Here is a 21744-nt window from a genome sequence, read left to right as displayed (position 1 = left end):
TTCTTCTCCAGGGAGATTTACCATTTTCCGTTCTCAATAGTAATCTGTGAGAGTGCCTGTTTTCCCTCAACCTCATCAATGTTTAGTCAAACCTTGGGGTTTTTGCCAATCTGATTGGTGAGAAACAGTGTCTTAGTTTAGCTTTAATTAGCACATTTCTCTTACGGAAAGTTTTATTTTCATATATATAAGGGCTATTTGCATTTTTTTTTCTATGAAGTATCCGTTCGTATCTCTTTTGCCCATTGGTCTTTTGCTTCTCTACTTTCAGGAAGCTTTTGTAGTCAGTTACAGTGTGTCCATTTCTGGTACACAGTATAATGTCCAGTCACGCATATATATATGTATGTGTGTGTGTGTGTGTGTGTATATATCTTTGTTTTCATATTATTTTTCATTAAAGGTTATTACAAATATTGAATATAGTTCCCTGTGCTATACAGAAGAAATCTGTTTTTTAATCTATTTTTATATATTGTGGTTAACCTTTGTAAATCTCAAACTTCCAAATTTATTCCTTCTGACCGACTCCCTTTTTTCCCTGGTAACCATAAAATTGTTTGCTATGTCTGTGAGTCTGTTTCTGTTCTGTAGGTGAGTTCATTAGTGTCCTCTTTTTTCTTTCTTTTTCTTTTTTTTTTTTAGATTTCACGTGTGAGTGATATCATATGGTATTTTTCTTTCTCTTTCTAGCTTACTTCAATTAGAATGACAATCTCCAGGTCCATCCATATTGATGCAAATGGCATTATTTTATTCTTTTTTATTGCTGAGTAGTATTCCATTGTATAAATATGACACAACTTCTTTACCTAGTCATCCGTCAATGGACATTTAGGTTGCTTCAGAAGGCTTTTACACGTTAGGGATAGTAACTCTTTACACTGACATAATTTTCAAACACTTTTTTCCAATTAGTCATTGTGGTTTTTACTTTGCTTACTGGACTTTTTTAATGCAAAAGTTATTTCTTTATATGGTTATATTTATCAATTTTTTTCTCCTTGCATGTAGATTTTGACTCATAATTAGGAAAATTTTCTCAATCTTATGTTATAAATTCCCCTATGTTTTCTTCTTGTTTTATATTTTCATTTTTTTGTATTTAGAGATCCAAAACAGTTGAGAATTTATTCTGTCTTTAGTGTCAGAAATGGATACAATTTTATCTATTTTCTTTTTGGTTAACTGGTTACCACAACACTACTCATTAAAAAGATCATCTTCTCCCTACTGTTTAAATGCTATCTTTATCATTTTTAAAAAATTTCCATATGTAGTAATGTCTATTTATGGCTTCCCTATTCTATCAGTTTGGCTTCCATTTGTACATGATAACATAGTGCTTTAGAAACAGAGACTCTGGAAAATGTTTTAACAACTAAGAGAGTCAGTCACTACTTACAGGATTTCATGTGTCCTGATTATTATTTGCTTTGCTAAACAAATTTTATAATCAACTTGCCAAGTTCCAAAGAAATATAGTTTCTTAATACTTCCTGGGAAAGCTTTAATGTTAAAATTATCTCAGGGAAGATTAAACTGCATATGACCTTGAGTATACCGGTCCAAAGGCATGGTATGTATTTTCATTCCTTCATATAGACACACATATGTTTGTTGGACATAAATTACATATAGGTGTTCTGTGTGTTCATTTACTTTCCCTTTTGTAAATGGAATTTTTTCACTGGTATTATCATTTTGAATGTTGATTTTATAATCTGATCTCACCCTGGAATTCTCTTATTGTTTGTAGTTTCCCCATCATTTTTTTTTTTCAGTTTTTCTACATATGTAATTCTATCATCTGCAAATAGAATAACTCTTTCTTTCCAATTCCTATGCCTCTAATTGGATTTCCTTGACTAATTTTATAAGCTAATTCCTGCAATGAAAATGTTACATAGTAATAGATGTAGAGAACACATTTGCTTTGTGCCTGACATTAATCAGAAAGTAATGTTTTCCTGTTAGGTAAGATGCTGAGTTTGGGGCCAATGGTTGTAGGTGTGTGTGTATGTGTGTGTGTGTGCGCGCACACATGAATCAGATTTTTATTTTGTCTTTAAAGCATAATACATTTTAAATATGTTAAATATGTCTATGAACATGAGCAGGTGATTTATCTCTGTAGCTCTATTAATACAATGGGTTATACAAACGTTTGTTAATATTCAATCGTCATTGCACATTGCACTCCCGGAATAAATCAACATGATCATCATGTATTATTCCCATACTGAGATTGGACTGTACTTTTATTTTAGGTACAATTGTAATGTTTGGGGTCAATAATATGCTCATTTCATTACTAAAATAAATTTGGAATTTTCTTTTTTTTCTGTTCTAGAATAATTTAAACAGACTGAAGATTTTTTTTTTTTTTCCAAAGTTTAGCAAAATTCTCAGCTAGGCCCATTCAGCGGTTTTTTGTTTCTTCTTTTTTTTTTTCTTAATCGGAGCCATCTGTTTACTTCCTCTATTCTATGGTAATTAGTCTGTTTAGATTTTATATACTTTAAAATCAATTCCTTTTGATAAATTATATTTTGCTAGAAATTATATTTTGCTAGATTTTCAAATATATTTGCATAGAGATATGCAGAGTAATCTATTACATTTTTTTTCCCTCAATTTAAGGAAACATTGCCATTTTCTAAATTTTGGTATTTGATTTCTCTCCCCACACATTTTTAAAAAAAATGGTATGATTAATAGTGGTTGTTTATTGTGTTGATGATTTCAATTAAGTGATTCACCTTTGGATTATCTTATCAATTCTTAATGATGTTTTGTTACATTTCAGAGTTGACTTAATTCTTCCAATTTGTTTGACTTGTATATAGTTCTTTCTAAAGTTTCCTTTTCTTTTCCCAAGCAGGTATTTAATTCACTTTTCTTGTTATAGTCATTTAATGTATAAATTTTTATCTAATACCTAATTTATCTGTATCTCATCAATTCTGGTATTTTGCTCTTATCAATCTTTCAAAATCTGAAATTTTGGTTTCTATTTCCTTTTTGACCCAAAAGCTGTGTGATAGTTAATTTTATATGTCCACTTGACTGGGCCAAGAGGTGCCCAGATATTTGGTCAAGTAATTATTCTGGGTGTGCTTATGAGGGTGTTTTAGAATGAGATTAGCTTTTGAATTGGTAGATTGAGTAAAACAGACTGTCCTCCCTAGTGTGAGTGGCCCTTATCCCATCAGTTGAAAGCCTGAAAAGAAAACGCTAAACTTCCTGCATACGAAAGCGAATTCTCCTGCTGCCTGAGCTGACATTCGCCTTTTCTGGCCCTTGCTGTCAGACTGAAATATCTACTCTTCTTGGGTCTCGAGTCTGCTGGTTTTCAGATTGGAAATCACATCACTAGCTCTCCTAGTTCTCGGGCCTTTGGACTCTGACAGGAGCTACACATTGGCTTTCCTTGGTCTTGTAAAAGAAAAATATCTGTCTGCCACGTCAGTAAACAAAGAATGCTGTGGCCATCAAGTCATTAGCCACTACCACAGCTCCCAACAGTGAGTGGAGGGAACTCAAAATGGAGACAAGTAGGCAGCCCGGCCTCTACAGCCACCCCTAATGGTGCACACCTGCCACCCCCACCCCCCAGCCAGGGAACTCAGGATGAAAAAGAACAGGATACTGGCCCTAGATAGCTAGGTGCATATCAAAGGAATGATTTCAATAAACCCAGACTTTTGCATCTTCCCCTACAAGAAAAGTGCTAAATTCCTTGAGACACCTGGTTTTCTTTAATTAACAGTAATCTTTTAATGTTCTGACTACCTGGTCTTTGCTGTAAAAACTCCGATACATCCTCCTCCTTTGCCACTTTGGAGCAGTCCCTCAGAGCGACCTGACAGGCTGTCATCCCAGCCTTAAGCCCTCAGAAATGTATGCTGAATGAAACATAATTTCTCAACTTTAAGGTTGTGCATTTTTTTTTTTCAGTTGACAGTCTCCAGCTTGCCAACTTATCCCCTTCAGATCTTGGGACTTGTCAGCCTCCATAATCACATGGGACAACTTAGTCCTTATAATAAATTACGTATAATCTAGGTGCATGGACTTTCTGTTTGATAATTTTTGGATTTCTTTTTTGTTTTAATTGCAATATGCTCATAGTATTTAAATTACTTCAATCACACAACACACACACACACACAACCTTACTGTTTCTATAATCATACTATTTTGGGGGTAGGGGGAACTTGAACTGTTTTGTCTTGAGAGACTTGTAAATCTCCTTCGTATTATTTATGCTTCCTATTTGTCCTTGCTTATCCTGTGGCTTCTGTCATTGTTATGGTGTTGTTTACTGCCCAGAAATGTTTGCCTACACTGAACTGCTAAATCAGAGGGAAATAAATTTCAATTTTCTTGAAACTGCAATTTAGATCTCTCTCTTTAGCTTAGCCTTATTGTATCTAACTAACTGCAGACAAACTTACCAAGGTTACCAAGGTTACCAAGTTTACAAAGTTTAGCTCTGAAAGGAGACTGGCTCAGTGGCAGGGAGCTTAACGAAGTGGTTGGTTTCAAATAAGGCAAATAAAGCGTTCATGCATTTGGGATTAATTCATAAAAGAGGATGCTTGTTGTTATTTTGCCACTCTCTTTCCCACAACCACTTCAGATTCTAATCATTCTATTCCACAAACTAGTTAATGATCTTGTATACTGTGAAGATCATAACACAACTCAATAAATTATTAATTTTGAATGAGTATACAAAACAAATTATTAATTTTGAATGAGTAGAGTATACAAAACATCTGTCTTCATGCATTCAGGCTGCTATAACAGAATCCCACAGACCGCATGGCTCATGAACAGTAGTAGCAATGTATGTCTCACAGTCCTGGAGGCTGGGAATCCAAGATCAAGCTGCTGCCAGATTCAGTGTCTGGTGAGAGCCTGCTTCCTCATTTAAAGATGGCTGCCTTCTCGCTATGTTCCCACATGGCAGAAAGGGCAAGTGAGATCTTTGAGATCTCCTTTATAAGGGCACTAATCCCATGCCTGAGGACTCTACTATCTTGACCACTATCTATCACCTCCCAAAGGCCCCACACCTCCAAATACATTGGGGATTAAGCTTCAACATGACTTTGGGAGGCATACATTCACTCTACAGCAGCATTCTATTAATTAAGTGACTATATAAATATGTGATAATAGGTAAAGACTAAGCAAATAATATTGCTTAAAAATTATATGTAATGTATCAGAAAAAGTAGTTGCGTGGAATATAAAATTCCTCTTCTTCCAATCGTCCTGGAAACTTCCTTTTAAGAGTTATTAGTAGCATTTTTAATTTTACAGAAGCAACCATCCTAAATTTCCTCATTTCTTAGGTAATGACTCAAGAAATGACCACTGAAGTTGAATAACATTGAGCAAATAAATAAAACTTTTTTTTCTTGTTGATTGGATTCTTTAATTACCCAAATTTTAATGTTGTTTGTTCAAACAAGGTGAAATAATTTTTTTTTTTAATTTACAGAATGATTCTCACACTCAACAAATCATTCTGTTGCTGCATTAGGGAAAACAACAAGGATAGTTCAAATTTACTTATATTTCAGGTATCATATTTTGAAGATACACTGAAAATTAATTTTCACTCATATACAAAGTGGGTAGTTTCTTACAAGCAATTAATTAATGAATAACTTTTTTGAAATGAGTGTGAGGTCAGAAATCTTACCCTATTCCATTGGGGAAAACAGCTTTTACTGCTTTTCAGTATTCTTAGGGAGTAATTTTTAGAGTTACTAGAACTGGAAAAAATGTCTTGGTACCACAATTTAGAGAAAGTATGAAGTAAACAAACTTTGGCAGGGTGATGTAGGACCCTAACCAGCATTCTCAGAACATTGACTGGTGTAATAATTATGTAATGTCTTGAGTACTCTATTACTAGTCTTGAGAGTTCAACAGTCAAGTTCACAAATTATTTAGTAGGTAGGGGAGGTAGACATATAGTGAAAAACAGAAATTGGAGTGAATTTAAACTTTTCCTAGCATTAACCCTTCATACATTTTAGCATTTGAATGTATTCCATTGAGAAATAAAGGTGTGTGGTCAAATGTAATGCTCTTGAAATTGTAACATAACCAGAAACCTATCTTAACCTGAGGTAAGCAATTTTTTAAAAGTATAGTCATTTAACATATTTGACGTATGACTTATGAATCTTTAGTTATTTCCTTAAAAACAGTTTGAGAAATTCTATAATCAATGAAATGATGTGTGCTTAAAATAGATTTAGGAATACCCATGACTTTTAAACCCACAAAATAATGCTTGTTCCTATTGCTTTCTTTCCCTATTTTTGGAAAAATAAAATTCTGAATGCATCCATAGAAGTTTGCCGTGCACTATTCAGCATGTGCTGTTACAGAGACAGTTTAAAAGCTGCTTAATTTTAATATTGTTTCCACGGTAACATAGTGGAGTCACATCATATATGTATTTAATCTAATCACTCAACTGTATGGGCTTTGAGACAAAGACACAAAAACACGAGGAAAGGGAAACTTTGAGAGGAGAGAAATTAAGAGATTGAGACATAGATACAGAATGACAGAGAAAAAAGATAAAAGAATTCATACAGGGGAGGCTGAACATTCCATCCATTGTTCTGCTCAGTAAGTCTATGTGTTTCTCAGTGGTTTCTTGGCTTCATTTTGCCCTCACAAAAAAGCACATCCTCACACTCTGTGGGGGTCTATTATACAATTATATTTGCCATGGATATGTCTTGGTAAAGGCATATTGACTGTATACATACTATGTATAACAGAACACTACATTAAATGCATACTGAATTTCATGTGCAATTTAAGATAATTTTGAAAATATGATTTTCACCTTACTGGCTTATTTTAGGGCCTATTCCTTTAATATGATTAAGCCCCTTCCCTACCCCATTCATGTGACCCAAGCTCCAAACAACAATGTTAAAAATAAATTTTTGGAGATCATTCAAATTTTGAACTATGGACAGTCTTTGTATTATCAAAGTCAAATCATAGTCAAAGCTCTTGACATTAGACATCATGACATTCCTACTTAGGGTCTATCACCTAAAACAATACTATCTCTTAATCATTCATTAAAGGGCTGAACTCCTCCTCCTCAATGTCATCCTCATCCTTATCGATACTTCCATCACTTATTTATTCATTTAACCAGATACAAATTTATAATTGCTTATTAAGCATTTAGCTTAACTCACAAGCAAACGACATCTGTAAATCAGGTATTATTTCCCTCAACTTCATAAATAAAACAATGGGGGAGATGAGCCAGTTAGCTAAGGGGCACACTTAGGCTCTGAATATAGATACTTCTGAATTCAAAGTCAGAACTTCCTATTTTAGGAAGTTGCCTTTAATGCAAAAATCTAGAAAGAATAATATTTAAATAGAGTGATGGAATACTGTTTTCAAAACTGCATTTTCCCTGTAGTTGGCATCTTACCATTTAAACGTTTTTATTTGTAAAGTAGTTTTAAAACTCCTGAATGTATTATCTAATAAAATATCCATACACTTTTGTTGTTGTTGTTGGTATATTTATCAGACACCCATCAGTTATGGTTGTGTGTCTGATTGGAAGATCTTTCATTTCAAGAAAATGTGAAATGTTTCCATGGAGATCAGCTTGAGATAGCCCAGTGACGAACTTCTTAGCTATAATTTCACATTGGTTTCTATGGTTTCCAGATAGGGGAAGAAAATGAAGTTGCAGATTTTATTGTAATGTAAAAGGTTATTGGAAAATAAGAGATACTGCTCAAATTAATGTCATCCCCCAGGAAAGCAACTGCTGTTACTGCAAAACATGAAAGATTTGATGATGTTATGTCGTACATCTATGCCATTTTTTATACTTGTAACAGATGAGGAACTACCATGATACTTATTTAAACAATTTCTAAATTTAGCAGAAAACTCTCTGTAATGGGGGAATTCTCTATTGAAATCTGTTTTAACAATGGCTACTAATAACTAGCTTACAATCTCCACTCCACTTTTCTTACGTCACATCTTTGAAGATGGCACACTGTGCATCTGTGACATCAGTTAAGTACGTGAGTGAAAACTCTGACACAGAGATATCTCTTTATTTATTGTTTATACCTGAGACCAGAATTTATAGTTTTTTGGGATAGTTCTTTTCATTGTTATTAGCTTAAACTATATGGTTGTGCCACGAAGCAAGAACTAGTAAATGCTGGACCTCATATTCAAATCCCATTAAAGTCGCTGCACATAAATTAGACTGATCAAACACACATCACCCTTTTGGTCCTATTCTCCAGCCTAATTCTTTACATTTCCAATCCCAATAGTTGGCATTCAGCCACAACATTTATTTATCAATTTACCATCATCGCATGGGATAAGATCAGGGCTGTCTTTTCTTAAAAATCATGTAAAATTTCTAATGGAGCAATAGACCAAAAGTCAAGAGAAGCAGATTCTACTTCTATTTTCACTTTTAGATGGCTTCCCTGTCACTTAACTAGCCCATGGCTAATCATAGATATCCATCTACTTTTTCCAGAATTCATTCCCTCTGTGGTTTCAGGTTAGGACTGGCCACAAGAGAGAAATGCATGAGATAGGGATGGCGGTCATGAGCCACCATCCACTTTACCCAAGGCCGGCGTACAACACTAGGCCCTGCGGCAGCTCGTGTTTGCTCTTATTGATCCTCTAGTTGGATTGATAAGGAACAGCACCTGGGCCCTTTATTTAAACTCCTACCTGTTCTTCTTCAGCTTTTTTGAGTCCTAAGCCAGGGGAATGCGCCATTCTACAATGAAAGGCACCAACTTCTCCCATAACTCATACAAGTTATCTTAGTTGGAGACAGTGAGAAACAGACACAGGTTCCAGTTTATATTCATGATTCCAGTGCATCCTTCCCAATTCATATTGGCCCTTGCTCTCCCTTACTTCACATTCAGCTTTCCTTCTTTACTGAGAACTGAGTACCAGATGCAAAGGCAATAGCCTTGTAAAACTTCTCTGCTACCTCTCACCATTGCCTCAGTTCTAATTCCCATAATTAATCCTATATTCTGTACTACTCATACTGTTTCTGCCTCTCTGATTAAACCCTGGCTGATATAATTTGTATGAAGAATATACAAAAAACTTCTACAAATGATTAAGGCAAACGACTGGATAAAAAAATGGCAAAAGAAACTAACAGAAAGATCATACGCACAAAAAACCTCAAAACACAAAAAAGCTAACACAAGATGTTTGACCTGATTAGTAATCAGGGAAACACAAATTAAAACATGAGCTATTACTTCATGCTCGTCAAAGTAGCAAATATTAAAACGTATGAAAACTGTAAGAGAGTTTGGATGTGGAACAGGAGGAAGTTGCACACTTCTTCTGGTAAGAGGTAAACTAACCACTTTGGGGAATCACTTAGCAATACTGATAAAGCAGAAAATGAGTATTCTCTCAGACCTACGCATTATACACCTAGAAAGGATCCTAGAGGGATTCTCACATATTAAAAACGGGGTGGAATATGTAATGTCCTTTATCCAGAGAATAATGGTATCAATACCTACTTGAGCCTGAGCAATAGTACACTTACCTTGGACTTGATCATCCAGGAGGAGGAGGTGGTCTCCACTGCCAACTGTGGTATCACCCACAAGACAGCTCCCAGTGATCCCTGCCTTGAGTCAACCATGATCTTGTATAATCCCCTCCCCTTTTGCATGGCCTTGATTTAATGTTTCACTTCTAGTTGATAAAATAAGGTAGAGGTGATGAAAAGTCAGTTACAAGATTAGGTTACAAAAAGACTGTCGCTTCTTTCTTGGGCACCCTCTCTTCCTCTGTTATATTGTAAGCTGCCCTACGGAGAGACCCACAGGACAAGAAACTGACATGTGCAGCCAAAATCCAGCCAGGCCCTGAGACCAGTAAACAGCCATATGAGTGAATTTAGATAGGGATCCTCCCCCTGTTGTGTCTTAAAATGATGACAGCCCTGACTGCCACCTGGATTGCAGAAGTGTAAGATCCTGATCCTAAGGCATCCAGCTACTTCATGCTCAGATTCTTGATCCACAGACTGTAAGATAATAAAAATTTGTTGTTTGAAGCAATCGAGTTTTAAGGTAATTTGTAAAATATCAATAGATAACTAATATATCCTCCAATAATCAATGCAAAACCCATAGTGGTAAACAAATTCATTATTTTCAGAATAAGGACTCTGAATTATCCCATTAATTTATTAGTTTAAACAATAATTACTGCAGACCTGATTTGTCAGGCCCTATGGTAGGAAAAAAAACAAAAAACAGTCCCTAACCTCTGCTTTAATGGAGTTTTGCAATATAGACAATAAATAATACTATACATCCTGTATCAGAAGATGATAATCCTATAGAGAAAAATAAAGCAAGTAAGCAGGATAGACAAACCCTGGTCTAAGAAGGGGTTGCAACTTTAAAAAGGGTAGTCAGAGACCTCTGCAAAGATAATATGCAAACAAACCCATGAAGAGTATGGTGGAGTGAGTCATCCAGGATCTGGAGGCAGTGCATTCCAAGCAGAGAGGAGCAAATTCAAGTTCTGATGCAGGAGTGAAACTGAGCAGTGCAGCATCCAAGGGGCCTGTGCACCTCTCTAAGGACTTTAGCTTTAGCTCTGGAGTAAAATGGGAAGTCATAGGGTTTTGAAAAGAGGGGTGATATTACTAAACTAATGTTTTAAATAATCATTCTGACTGCTGTGCTTTAAAAAGATTGTGGGGGGCCGGGGGGGGGGGTAGGCTTGGGGGTCAAGTGTAAAACAAAGGAGACGAGCTAGAAAGTTTTTATAATTCCAGTGAAAGTATGTGGTTCAGATCAGGGAGGGAAAGATAAAGGATGTGAAAAATGGTCAATTATGAATATGTTTTAAAGGAAGAGTCAATAGGATTTGCCAGACAAGTTAATTTGTAAACTACATATATGTGTATATCTACTGAAGGATACCCAGAGTAAATCACTGAGCCAGAAAAATACATGCTCGTTAATAATACTTTCAAACATTTATTATTCATAATCCCCTGTAATCTATACCTACTGCTACTGCCTTTCTTCCAGGCACTATAATGACTATTTTCAATGACTTTTCAAAGGTTTCAAATGCATTTTATTTCTTCAATTATGCTGTATGTAAATGAGCAACAGTGTACTTAAATGACAAGTTGATTTTGAAACAACTCTGTATTACAGTAACTTTGATGGTTACTCATCATTCCACGCTCTTGGAGTGACTCTGCCAACAGGGGACAGGTTCCATTTTATTCCAATCTGTGTGGTTGTAAACACCCATGCAACAAGACAGAAAGTGGCTCCACCGGCTAGTAGAATATTACCATATTTGTCATGAAAATCTGGTGACTGTTTGGAGTGGCTCTGTCTTGCCCTAATTTGCTGAATGCTTTGAATCTTCAGACTACTTAGTGCATTTCTGACCAAGGGAAACATCATGGAAGATGTGATAGAATTGCAGTTGACTGAAGTTTCTGGTCTATTTCCTTGCAAAGAAACCTGGAAAAACAAAAGACAGGCAATGACATCTGATCTACATTCAGTTTCACCCACACCACTCCTTACAGTGTGGCCAGGGACGTGAGTTTTGATATCACAGATGTCTGGATCTGAGGCTCAGCTCTGTCACTGATTAGCTATATGAACTTGGACAGTTAGCTTACCTCTCTTTACCTTAGTTTCTTCAATGGCAAACTGAGACAATGTCTGGCTGATAAAATGGCTACAGTGGCTAAAATTTCCAACATGCCCCAATAGTCCGATGACCTACGTGTCTACTAAAAACTCCGGTTTCAGTCAGAATTACAAGGGATTCACAGGGTATGTCATACCTCCTCGTCCTCTTGCCAATTTCCTGTATTCCTTTTAATCCCCTTCCCCTACTCCCTCACCCTCACTTCTCTATCTCTACCTGTAATTCTTGTCTTGTACCTTCCTACAGGTAAAACTCTACTTGCCTTTTAAATCCCCGTCTAGAAGTCACTACTTCTACAAAGTCTTCTTCAAACCTCCCTAGGCTTGAATAAGCCCTTCTTCTCTGGGCTTCTACACTGCTTATAATCTTTCTTCCATAGCATTTAACATGATGCATTGGCTTCATCATTTTTAAAAACAGACTTTACTTTTAGAATAGTTTTAGGTTCACAACAAAACTGAATGGAGAGTAGAGTCCCCATAGACATCCTGACTCCACACCTGTATGCCTTCTCCATCCTGGACCAGAGCAGCACATTTGTTACATTTATTACAATCAATGAACCTTCATAACAGTCCTTTATCATATATGCCTTTTGCAAATATTTGCTTCCAGTCTGTGGCTTGTCTTATCATTCTCTTGAGGAATTATCTTTACATTCTCCTCCGATAGTCTGAAAAATCTCAAGAGCAAAGGATGTATTTTGCATACACAGTAGATGACACAAAAGTGTAGAATGAACATTTTTGAACCAATCTGAGATATGAATGAAGTCTGGTATCCTCATAAGAAGTTAAAACCAACTGAGAGTAAGCCTCAAATCATGAAATCAGATGCACATATCCTAATAGCCCTAATTTATATTTTTTAAACAAATAGTTATACTGAGCAAGAGATCTAGAAGCAGAAAAACATGGATGAGTTCTGTCAATTCCTCTTCTTTGTGCAGGCTGTCAAACAGTGCTCAGTCTCCAGCAATGACATATGTTAACTGTGGCCCAAATGCAGGCAACAAAGCTACAAAAGGGCCTGAGGTCAGTACTTGAAAACTTATAACTGTTCACTGAGATTTGCCAACTGAAATGATTTTATTCCCAACTTAGAAAACAAGACCCTAAGGTTTTCTTTTATTTCCTACCAGATGGTAAAGTGGTACTCTTCGTGATTGTGACAAACAGGGCAAAAAAAAAAAAGAACCAAATGCATTTCCTCTGAGGTTCCAAACACTCAGTTTTTTTTTTTTTCCTGTTAGTCATGAATCTCTCCACCAAAAGGCACTAGTTTTAATCTGAATTGAATTCAGAGAGCTGGTTGAAGGTGAAATGGATCAGAGTATGACAGGTGCAGCCTTAATCCAATACAAAAGCACTTGTGCCACACAGAGCTTTTGGTCTTTAGGAAGGTACAGAACCAGAGAATAATTTGTGATAATAGGGATCTCTTGTGGGTCATCAACCCATGCCTGCTGCTTTATGACAAACTGAGTTCATTATTCCTATCCTCATGCTAAGTTGAAAGTCAGATACATTGTCTCTAGTGACACTGACTGCATCCCTTTGTAGCTTAGTTCATTCTTTGGCTATTCTCACCTCTGTGAAGCTGTTCTTTTCTATCTAGTCTGAATTTGCTTGTACCAATAAGTGTCCATTACTAAGAATTTTCTATTAGGAACTCCTTCTGTAGTTAGTAGTTGGCATTTCATCCTATAATAAGCAAACTGCAGTCTTTTCATTCCTTTTTTTGTTTTTCCTTGTCAGCATTAGCTACATCCGTCTCAGTTGCCTTCATATCTGCCTTTTATCTACTTTTGTTTATAAAACACATGTAAGAGCTAGTAACCCACTGATTAAAGAAATTTTCCATCTCGCTGAACTCCACATGACTTATTTCTACAATAAATTTTATGTTATTGAAGAGCCTTAAGCCTATTATCCAAAGAACTGAAGTTATAGATTCTAATATCCATATAAAAGCATAAAAAAGGAAATTCAGTAATGTAGTGCAGGTAAAGAAAATGTTTCTCAAAGTAGATGCTTTCTGATGAAAACAGACTACAAAGAGATGGAAGAAGACAGATTTCTCTAGGCAATAAGAACAAAGTAGAGGTTCTCTCATGCCTGTGGCAATAAAAAAAGAAATATGCTCTGAATAAATATAAATAGTTAAAGGGAGTGAAGTATCCTATGAGGATGAAAAGGAAAGATTGACTGTCTCATCTATTTTATACCATAATGTTGAAGCTCAGTTCAGGAAAAATAACAAATACTTCAATCTAACTGCGATAAAGAGGTATATAGATTTGAAGCTTCACTGGTAACAATAATAATTTTAAATCACGGAAGGCCATAAAAAGAAGTAAAGCCATAATGCAGGAAGGAAACTAATGTTTATTGAATATATACACCTGTTTGCCAGACATCATACCAGAATTTTGCACATCTGCAAAAACAGTGCAAGATGGTGATGATTTATCTCCATTTTACACACAAGAATAAAAGTCAGGACAAGACTTGAACTCAAGTCCTGACTCTAAATCCAGTGCATTTTTCAACTGCATCATGTTTTCTTAAAGTATATTCCATCCTGAGCATTGGAAACAGACAAACACACAAAACAAACATAAAACTAGCATGGTTACCAGAGATGGGTCCTTAGTTGAAAACGGTTCACTTCAGTTTACTATACATTTATGGAGTGATGAGTGGTGTGGCAGGGCCTGGGGTGGGTCCCAGTGCTATCACCCCTACTCTTACGGTAGCTTATGGTGGAGAGAGGGGATGAACACAGCACTGTTATAAGGGAGGAGACAGGCCAAAGAAGAGCACAGGGAGGAGAGGTACGTTTCAACCTGAGGTTCAAGGAATGGTTTTAGAGGAAACGACAAGTTGGCTAGATCTTGAAGGATGAATAAGAAATATAAAAAAACAAAACTGGTTGGGAAGAAAATGTAGACCTAATAGCAAAAGCAAAAGCACAGAGAGCTGGAATAGTACGTGTGCGGGCAGCCTGATGAGTAACACTAAGTAGTAAGTGTTGAAGCAGCAAATGCCCACAGATGAGCCCGGAGGGAGGAGGAAAGGACAGCAGCACGCTGAGGACATCCTATGCCGTAACATGGCATTTGAACTCAATTCCGTAGGTCATTGCTTCCCACTGTAGAGAAAACAGTGCTCACACGCAAAGCCTTTTCTGTAGTTAACAATGACAATTCTTAATTCTGTGTTTTTTAGCTTCACAATATTAAAAAGGAACATAAGAAAATAATATGAGATCTGGCTGGTATAGCTTATCGATTTCTACTACCCGTGTTATCTTTGTTCTGCATTTTGGTTGCACTAGTATACATTTATCTGTCCTGGGCTAATGTGAAAAGAATGGAGGCAGCTTTTATATTTAAGTAATGTGTTCATGCCAGAGCAGAACAAATACTTAGACAAATGGAGTCAAGCCACAGCCTATTATATAGCAAAGCATTTGAAAATACAAGAACTTAAGGCCACTGAAAGCAATGTTACAGTTTCAGGACAATATTAACTGTCATAACTGAATTAATATGCAAATTTGAATATTCTTCTGTTGTACAGTTTGGTTCATTTTTTAATATGAAAATATATTTTGGTTCCATAATTGTATTAGCTTTAAACATAATGAATTTGATTTTATGTTTACACACATATAAGTGCTTTTATAATAAATTAATTTAAGGTAGTACAAGTTGAGATGAAATAATGTGTTTCCTCTTTAAAAAACATGCCATATGTGAAACAAACAAACAAACAAGCAAACATGCTATATGTAATCTGAGTTTGGGAAACATTCTTATTGGTGAGGAGAAACCACTGATTGGTTTAATCAGGAAAAGGTTAAGATGAGGAAAAAAGCACTTTACAAAGATAGGTTAGGTGAAGAAAGGGTAAGAAGATGGCAAAAGTAAGTGGCAGAAGAGCTAAGAGGTCAGTTAAGGGTTTATTTCAATGGTTCATTAAAAAGATGATGAAGACCTGAATTAAGTACTGATAACAGAGAGAGAAAGGAGATAGAATTGAGATATATTAGGGAAAAAGTCATACTGATTTGGAAAATAAGTTACTCTAAGTAAATTGTGTATTCCATTCACTTAGCCTCTTGGTTAAGATTATGACCAAAAACTCTGTTGCAATTTCTGCTAAAAATCAGCAGACATTGACACTGCAACTTTTAGCTGATCCCAGGAAATTAGAGTTTGGGCAATCTAGGTATAGAATGCAGCAAGGTCAAAGCAGATATAATTGAGGTGTGCTCGGAATGACAGGTCTAGCTACCTGAGCAGAAAAAAGAGGAGGAATCCTAAAAGGATTTACTGGTTGGTCCTAAAGAAAAAAAAAAATCAATTTCATTCAGTCTAAGTATAGCCTAACCCAGACCAATAAATGACCTGCTTAGCTTTGATACAGGGCTTTCTATCTAATTTCAGGAAGAAAATTGGAAACTGCATCCTATTTCTCAAATATGCCCATTTAGTACTATTAGAAATCCCACAGGGAGATGATGCTCAAGAAGCAATTAAATGAATCACAGGGTTTCCCAACCTGGATACTATTGACATTTTGATCCAAGTAATTCTCTGTTGTTGGGGGATGTCCTGTGCACTGCAGGGTATTTAGTAGCATCCCTGTCTCCATAGACTACATACCAGTAGTACCTCCTCAGTTGTGACACCAAAAATCTATCTCCAGACATTATCAAATGTCCCTTGGGGAGCAAAGTCATTCCCTATTGAGAACCACTGTTATATACAGTGCAAAGTGTCTCTTGTCACTTCTCCCACAATCTTCTAAATGACATTGTTCTATTCAATACAGAGGCTTACATTCTAAGAACATACATTCCCTACCGTGGAGTGCATTAAAGTTGCCCATCAATGTATTTTTTTCCCTGAACTAATCTCAGTTTTTAAAATGTTGTACAGTACAACCTAGATTAATCACTTAATCTATCTAGGCATCTGCTTCCTCATCCATAAAATTAAAAAGTGGGACTAATTTGGCTTTTCCCAAACCTGCCTGATCCTCAGTCATTTGGAATCTTCGTTACAAAATGTAAGATTCCTGGACTCCAGCCAAACATACTGTAACAGAGTATTCGGGGGAGAGGGGTGGCCTGAGAGTCTATATTTTTTAACAAGTTCTCATCAGACAAGTTTATGGAACACTAAATCAGATAATCTCTAAGGTCCTATCCAGCTCTAACACTCTAGACCTTCCTAAAGAGAAAAACATGTTAGGAAGACCATTTATTCTTCTAGGCCACTGAAAGAGTACAATAGTAATTGAATTCGCCACCCTGGTAATTTAGAAAGCAGTACCTGAGTGACCTGAAAGAGTTACAGGGGCCCCCCGAGAACAAGTTAGTCAACAGAAACACCTGGCAGCATTTAAAAACATTAAAAGCACTAGTAACAAGGGCGTTCTGCTGTGTAAGGTATGAGACACTTTCAAAGCTAAGGCTCCTAGACTCCATCACTCAACTGTAACACCTTTATTTCCACCTGTTTTTATTTCTGCTCTGCTTTTATAGCTTCAGAATATTGACACAAAATAAGAAACAGTAAAAAGGCAATCTTCTTGAAATGAAAATGCATATAACCTGCAGTGTCTTCCCTTCATTTATGTATTCCTCAGAAGACAAGGCAACTCCAGGAGGGATTCAGTCTACATGGTGCAGTGTCTCCCATCACGACTCCTTAAGCCTTTAGCCTTTTTGGAACAGAAATTCTGGGAACCCTGCATGAAGCAATGCTGTTGGTGGAAATGCTGAGTAATACTTCTGTTTCATACGTAATGGTATCACCTCCTGAGTTCACTGAACTGATGGATGGACAGCCATTTGCTTAAGGCTGTGGACTATGTCACTTTATTAAGCCTAAAAAGTTACAGAAATGGCCGTTACCCGAACAAATTAAAAGACAGATTACAGTGGTGGGTTATTATGCCAGGAGGGAGACATGACAGAGTGGACAGCTTGTGAGCTGATGTCCTCGAATGGCACATGTTGCCTGAAGAGTGCAGGGCTGTAAGCTATGTACTGTCCGTCACAGTCTCCCCACGGTCCGAATGCACAGACCGCCTCTATCCTATATAGGAGACTGAAAGCACTCAATAACGTCCATCCTGGGAATAATCTCAGCGCTCATTTAGGCAATTCCTTTTATGAACCTAATTACATTAATGCTGTTCACACATTAAGCCCCCATTACGTTTTCTTTAGTCACAAAGTACTTTCAGCTATATTTGTTTTTCTCCCTTCCTGATAGCTACGTGTAAGAGAACAAAACAGTAACAGGCTGGGGGCTTTTCTCCATGCCCACTGCAAGTCAAAAGCATGATCATGCAATAATTCTTTTTGTGTTTTCTATTAAACTTTAGTAGGCCCAGCAAATTTCCTTAAAGTGGATATCCAGGCTATGTTTACATTACAATCTATTTCAAACATTGGAAATATGTAACCTTGTTATTTCAAGCAATGTGCTAAGTGTTAGAAAGGGGGCCACTGTGCTTCCTCTCAAAAGATTTTATATTAACTGCATCCCATGGCTCATAGATTGTTGTGTAGTCTGGTCCAGCTAGAAGAGTACTTCGTATTTCAGTGGATCCAGCAGATCAAAACACCTGGATAAATGCACAGCATTTCTCCAACTTAATCTTGGAAAAGAGATTGTGGTTATAAGTACATTCTAGAAACTTTTTTTCCAGAAAACAATATGGAGCCAATGAAAGACATTAGGAACGTGAGTTACGGGGTCAGATTTGCCTCTCAGACATTACTGTGGTGTGGGGGAAGAGTCTGCAGGGGAATGATGCAAATGATAATGAGTAATGATAAGGACTTGAACTTGGACAATTCACCCAATTAAAGTTTTTAAATGTGCCAGTCCCTAACTTCTGCAGTCTTCATATTTCTGCATCCAGTGCTTGGCTTTGCAGAGCCAGACCACAATTCCTTTGCAAAGGCACCTAAAAGTGACAGCCTTTGAGGATCCACCTCACACCAATGGAACTCTCAGACCTTGATGTATGAAGTGGAATGTGAGTTTTTATTTTATTAACTTTAATGGAAGAATATTTCATTCCAGTGAATGGAATACATAATTTACCTTTTAGCTTAATTAGCTTGACACAGATTCCAGTCCTAAAGTGCCCTTCTATCTGTATTCCCCTAAGAGGTGCCTATTTCATTAGTTCTGTTTGATGCTAGTGGGTGTTACTAACAAAACGGGCTTCAGCCTCATCTATGGTTGGGGAATACGTGGTAACAAAGTCAATTTTTTTTTTTAATTGAAGTACTTCTCTAGCCTCTGTGGTGCTGATGCACACAGTGATTCTCTGAGAGGGATGCCACGCGGTGCTTTCCGAAGTTACCTAACATCCCATGTTTTTCCCCCCCAGAGCCTATCTCCATATTAGTGTTTTCCACCATACACTTGAAAGGATGTCTCTGTGTTCTCAATGCTGTTACATCATTGCACTCATCTTAAATGGTTTAATAGTTCTAGGAGGCATTTCACAAACCAAATCACTTCCTTGTGGGGACTTGTGACATATGACTCAGGGAGTATGGAGTGTGTGATAAGCCTGCAGTATCTTAACAACCCTCATAGCAATTAACGTTAGCCTTCATTATGTGATTCTAACTTCTGCAGTTTTAATATTTGTGCAGATGTCTTACTCCCCTCCCCACCTACCTTTATTCACTAAATGCTCTATGATTCTGCAGTGGCCATTAGACTTGCATCAATGACTCCTCAGTGCATATTGAAACTTTCATTTAAATCTTGAAATGAAAATGCACAAGGCATTTCTGTCTTTAATCTAAGTATGTCACTGACATATTTACATAAAAATAAAGAAAAAATTAAAATATTTAACTTTTAGGTATCAATTTAATTTTGAAAGACCCATTTACCAAGTGTTTCCATTTTTAACAAAAATTGTTTTCAGTGGCTAACCAGAAATTAGGCCAGTAACGGTGTACTCCAGAAGTTAATTTGATCAAATCCAAATTCAGATTGAAATATTTAGTACTACAAAATAACCCTTTCCTCCTTGTTTCTGAAAACTCCAGATTTTTTAAATTTCCAATTTGGACAATCTCTGCCCTCCTGAACTCTGCTAAAAACATATCTGTAAATAAAATCTTTAAAAGTAAGACTTTTGTCATTGCCATCACCTGGGCAACTTAATGGGCCTTTGCAGAGAAATTCCATTTGATGAGAAGAGCACTTCTCAGTCCTGAAGTGGTTACTGTGATCACTTGTCAAGCTGTTTTACCAGACCAGGTCTGTCTTTAAGCATATTTTTTTCTTTTCACTTTCATAAAATTTTGGAAACTTTTCAAAAACTTTTAATAAGATGTTGACGTTTTATCTTTTTTTTTTTTTTCTCTCTCTCTCTTCCATTTAGGATGCATTATTTGGAAGTGAAAAGACTTTGGCCAGAGGGGCTGACTTTGGTAAACTGATTTTTTTTTTTTTCCCCTTGTAGATGCTTTAGAAGAAACAGTAAGATAGAATGCACTTTGCCAAACCTTGGGGCAGGGTGCTTGCTTTAGTGAACTGACATTTCATTTTAGTTTTTAAGTCCCTGAGGGAAGAAGGCTAAAGAAGAAAGCAATTCTGAAGGAAGTTATCCATCTAAACACATGCAACAGAAATTCAGACTACAGATTCTTCTTTTGAAATTCTAAAATTTCCAGTTGGAATTCTGGCTTCAAAGACATTACTTTCAGTTTCTCTTTCTTTAATCTAATGGAGTGTAACATTTCACAGACTAAAAGGGCATTCTTAAACTAAATTAGTATAATTTAACAATTTGAACATTTGTTAATTGGAAAAGTAAGATTTATATGCAAATAGGCCATAATTTTCATTACACATATAAATTATACAGATTTGAACCATTGCTGATGCCAGAACTATGAGTTTATTAAACAGATACTGTATTTTATCACATTCGTTGAATCTAAATCATAAGATTTGAAAGACCGAGACATCACTTTAAATTGCCATTTAGTGCTTATAGTAATCTTTTGGTACTGGTCATTCATGACTTGGTACTACAAATATATGTTGAAGAAGAACATGGGTAGAAATAGGAGAATGGGGTTGGAGAATAAATAGATAGATTGAGCTACTCCTTTCCTGGATTCACATTTTAATTGAGGAAGACTCAAAAATATGTATATATTCTTCTAATGCAAGCTAGTTACAAAAGAGGTACAGAGATCTAAGTATAGAAACAGGTATGGAACCTGAATGCTTTGCCTTCCTCTAGAATCAGGACATTGACTGAGAATGGAAGATGGATGGCTTCCTAAAAGCAATCAGATGCCGTTACCAGAAGGTGGAATGCATATTGAATGGTCAAAACCAAAACAAAACAAAACAAAAAACAAATAAATACCACAATACTGAAAGAAAAAACAAAACTGATCTAATTACAGGTCCATTGGAGTGGGAGTGGAAACACAGAGATTCATTCATTAAATAACAGGGATCAATGGACTAGCTTCTCTCTAATTTCTTCCATCTCTGACATTTTGTTTCTACATCAAAAGTTTCAAATAAACGTGTTCTACTGGTGTAGAGAAGTCACTACAAGGAGCAATTAGGACTGTGTGAGGATGGGTACATGAACACTCTTTTTTCTGCTACTTATTTCCAGAACTGAAAGCTGCCCTTTCAAGTTTTTGCATAATGAAAAGATCCCCTAGAAAACCTTAAATAGCATTGTGATTATTTTGTTGCTTAAACAGGATTCAGTTAAGCTCCTATCATGTGACTGCAGCCTGCTAAACACTGGAGTTACAAAGCTGGCTGAAAAAGGTCCATTCTTCCCAAGAATGCTCAGTGGGGAGAGACAGACAGAAAATCATAAGGTTTCAGTGTAAAAAGTGTTATAATAGATATGATCA

General features: G+C 36.3%; 1 protein-coding gene across 1 annotated transcript in view; it reads right to left on the bottom strand.

Annotated features, from left to right (window-relative positions):
- Positions 1 to 11083: 11083 nt before the first annotated feature.
- COX7B2 (cytochrome c oxidase subunit 7B2) overlaps positions 11084 to 21744 on the bottom strand; it is a 112262-nt gene continuing 101601 nt past the window's right edge. The window contains exon 3 of the mRNA XM_010962599.3: positions 11084 to 11600. Within this exon, the coding sequence (XP_010960901.2) occupies positions 11295 to 11540 (246 nt within the window). The 5' untranslated portion in view covers positions 11541 to 11600 and the 3' untranslated portion in view covers positions 11084 to 11294. The remainder of the gene's footprint in view (positions 11601 to 21744) is intronic.

The sequence above is a fragment of the Camelus bactrianus genome, chromosome 2, assembly GCF_048773025.1.
Source record: "Camelus bactrianus isolate YW-2024 breed Bactrian camel chromosome 2, ASM4877302v1, whole genome shotgun sequence".
Taxonomy (NCBI): domain Eukaryota; kingdom Metazoa; phylum Chordata; class Mammalia; order Artiodactyla; family Camelidae; genus Camelus; species Camelus bactrianus.
This window is presented reverse-complemented; position numbering and strand designations above follow the sequence as displayed.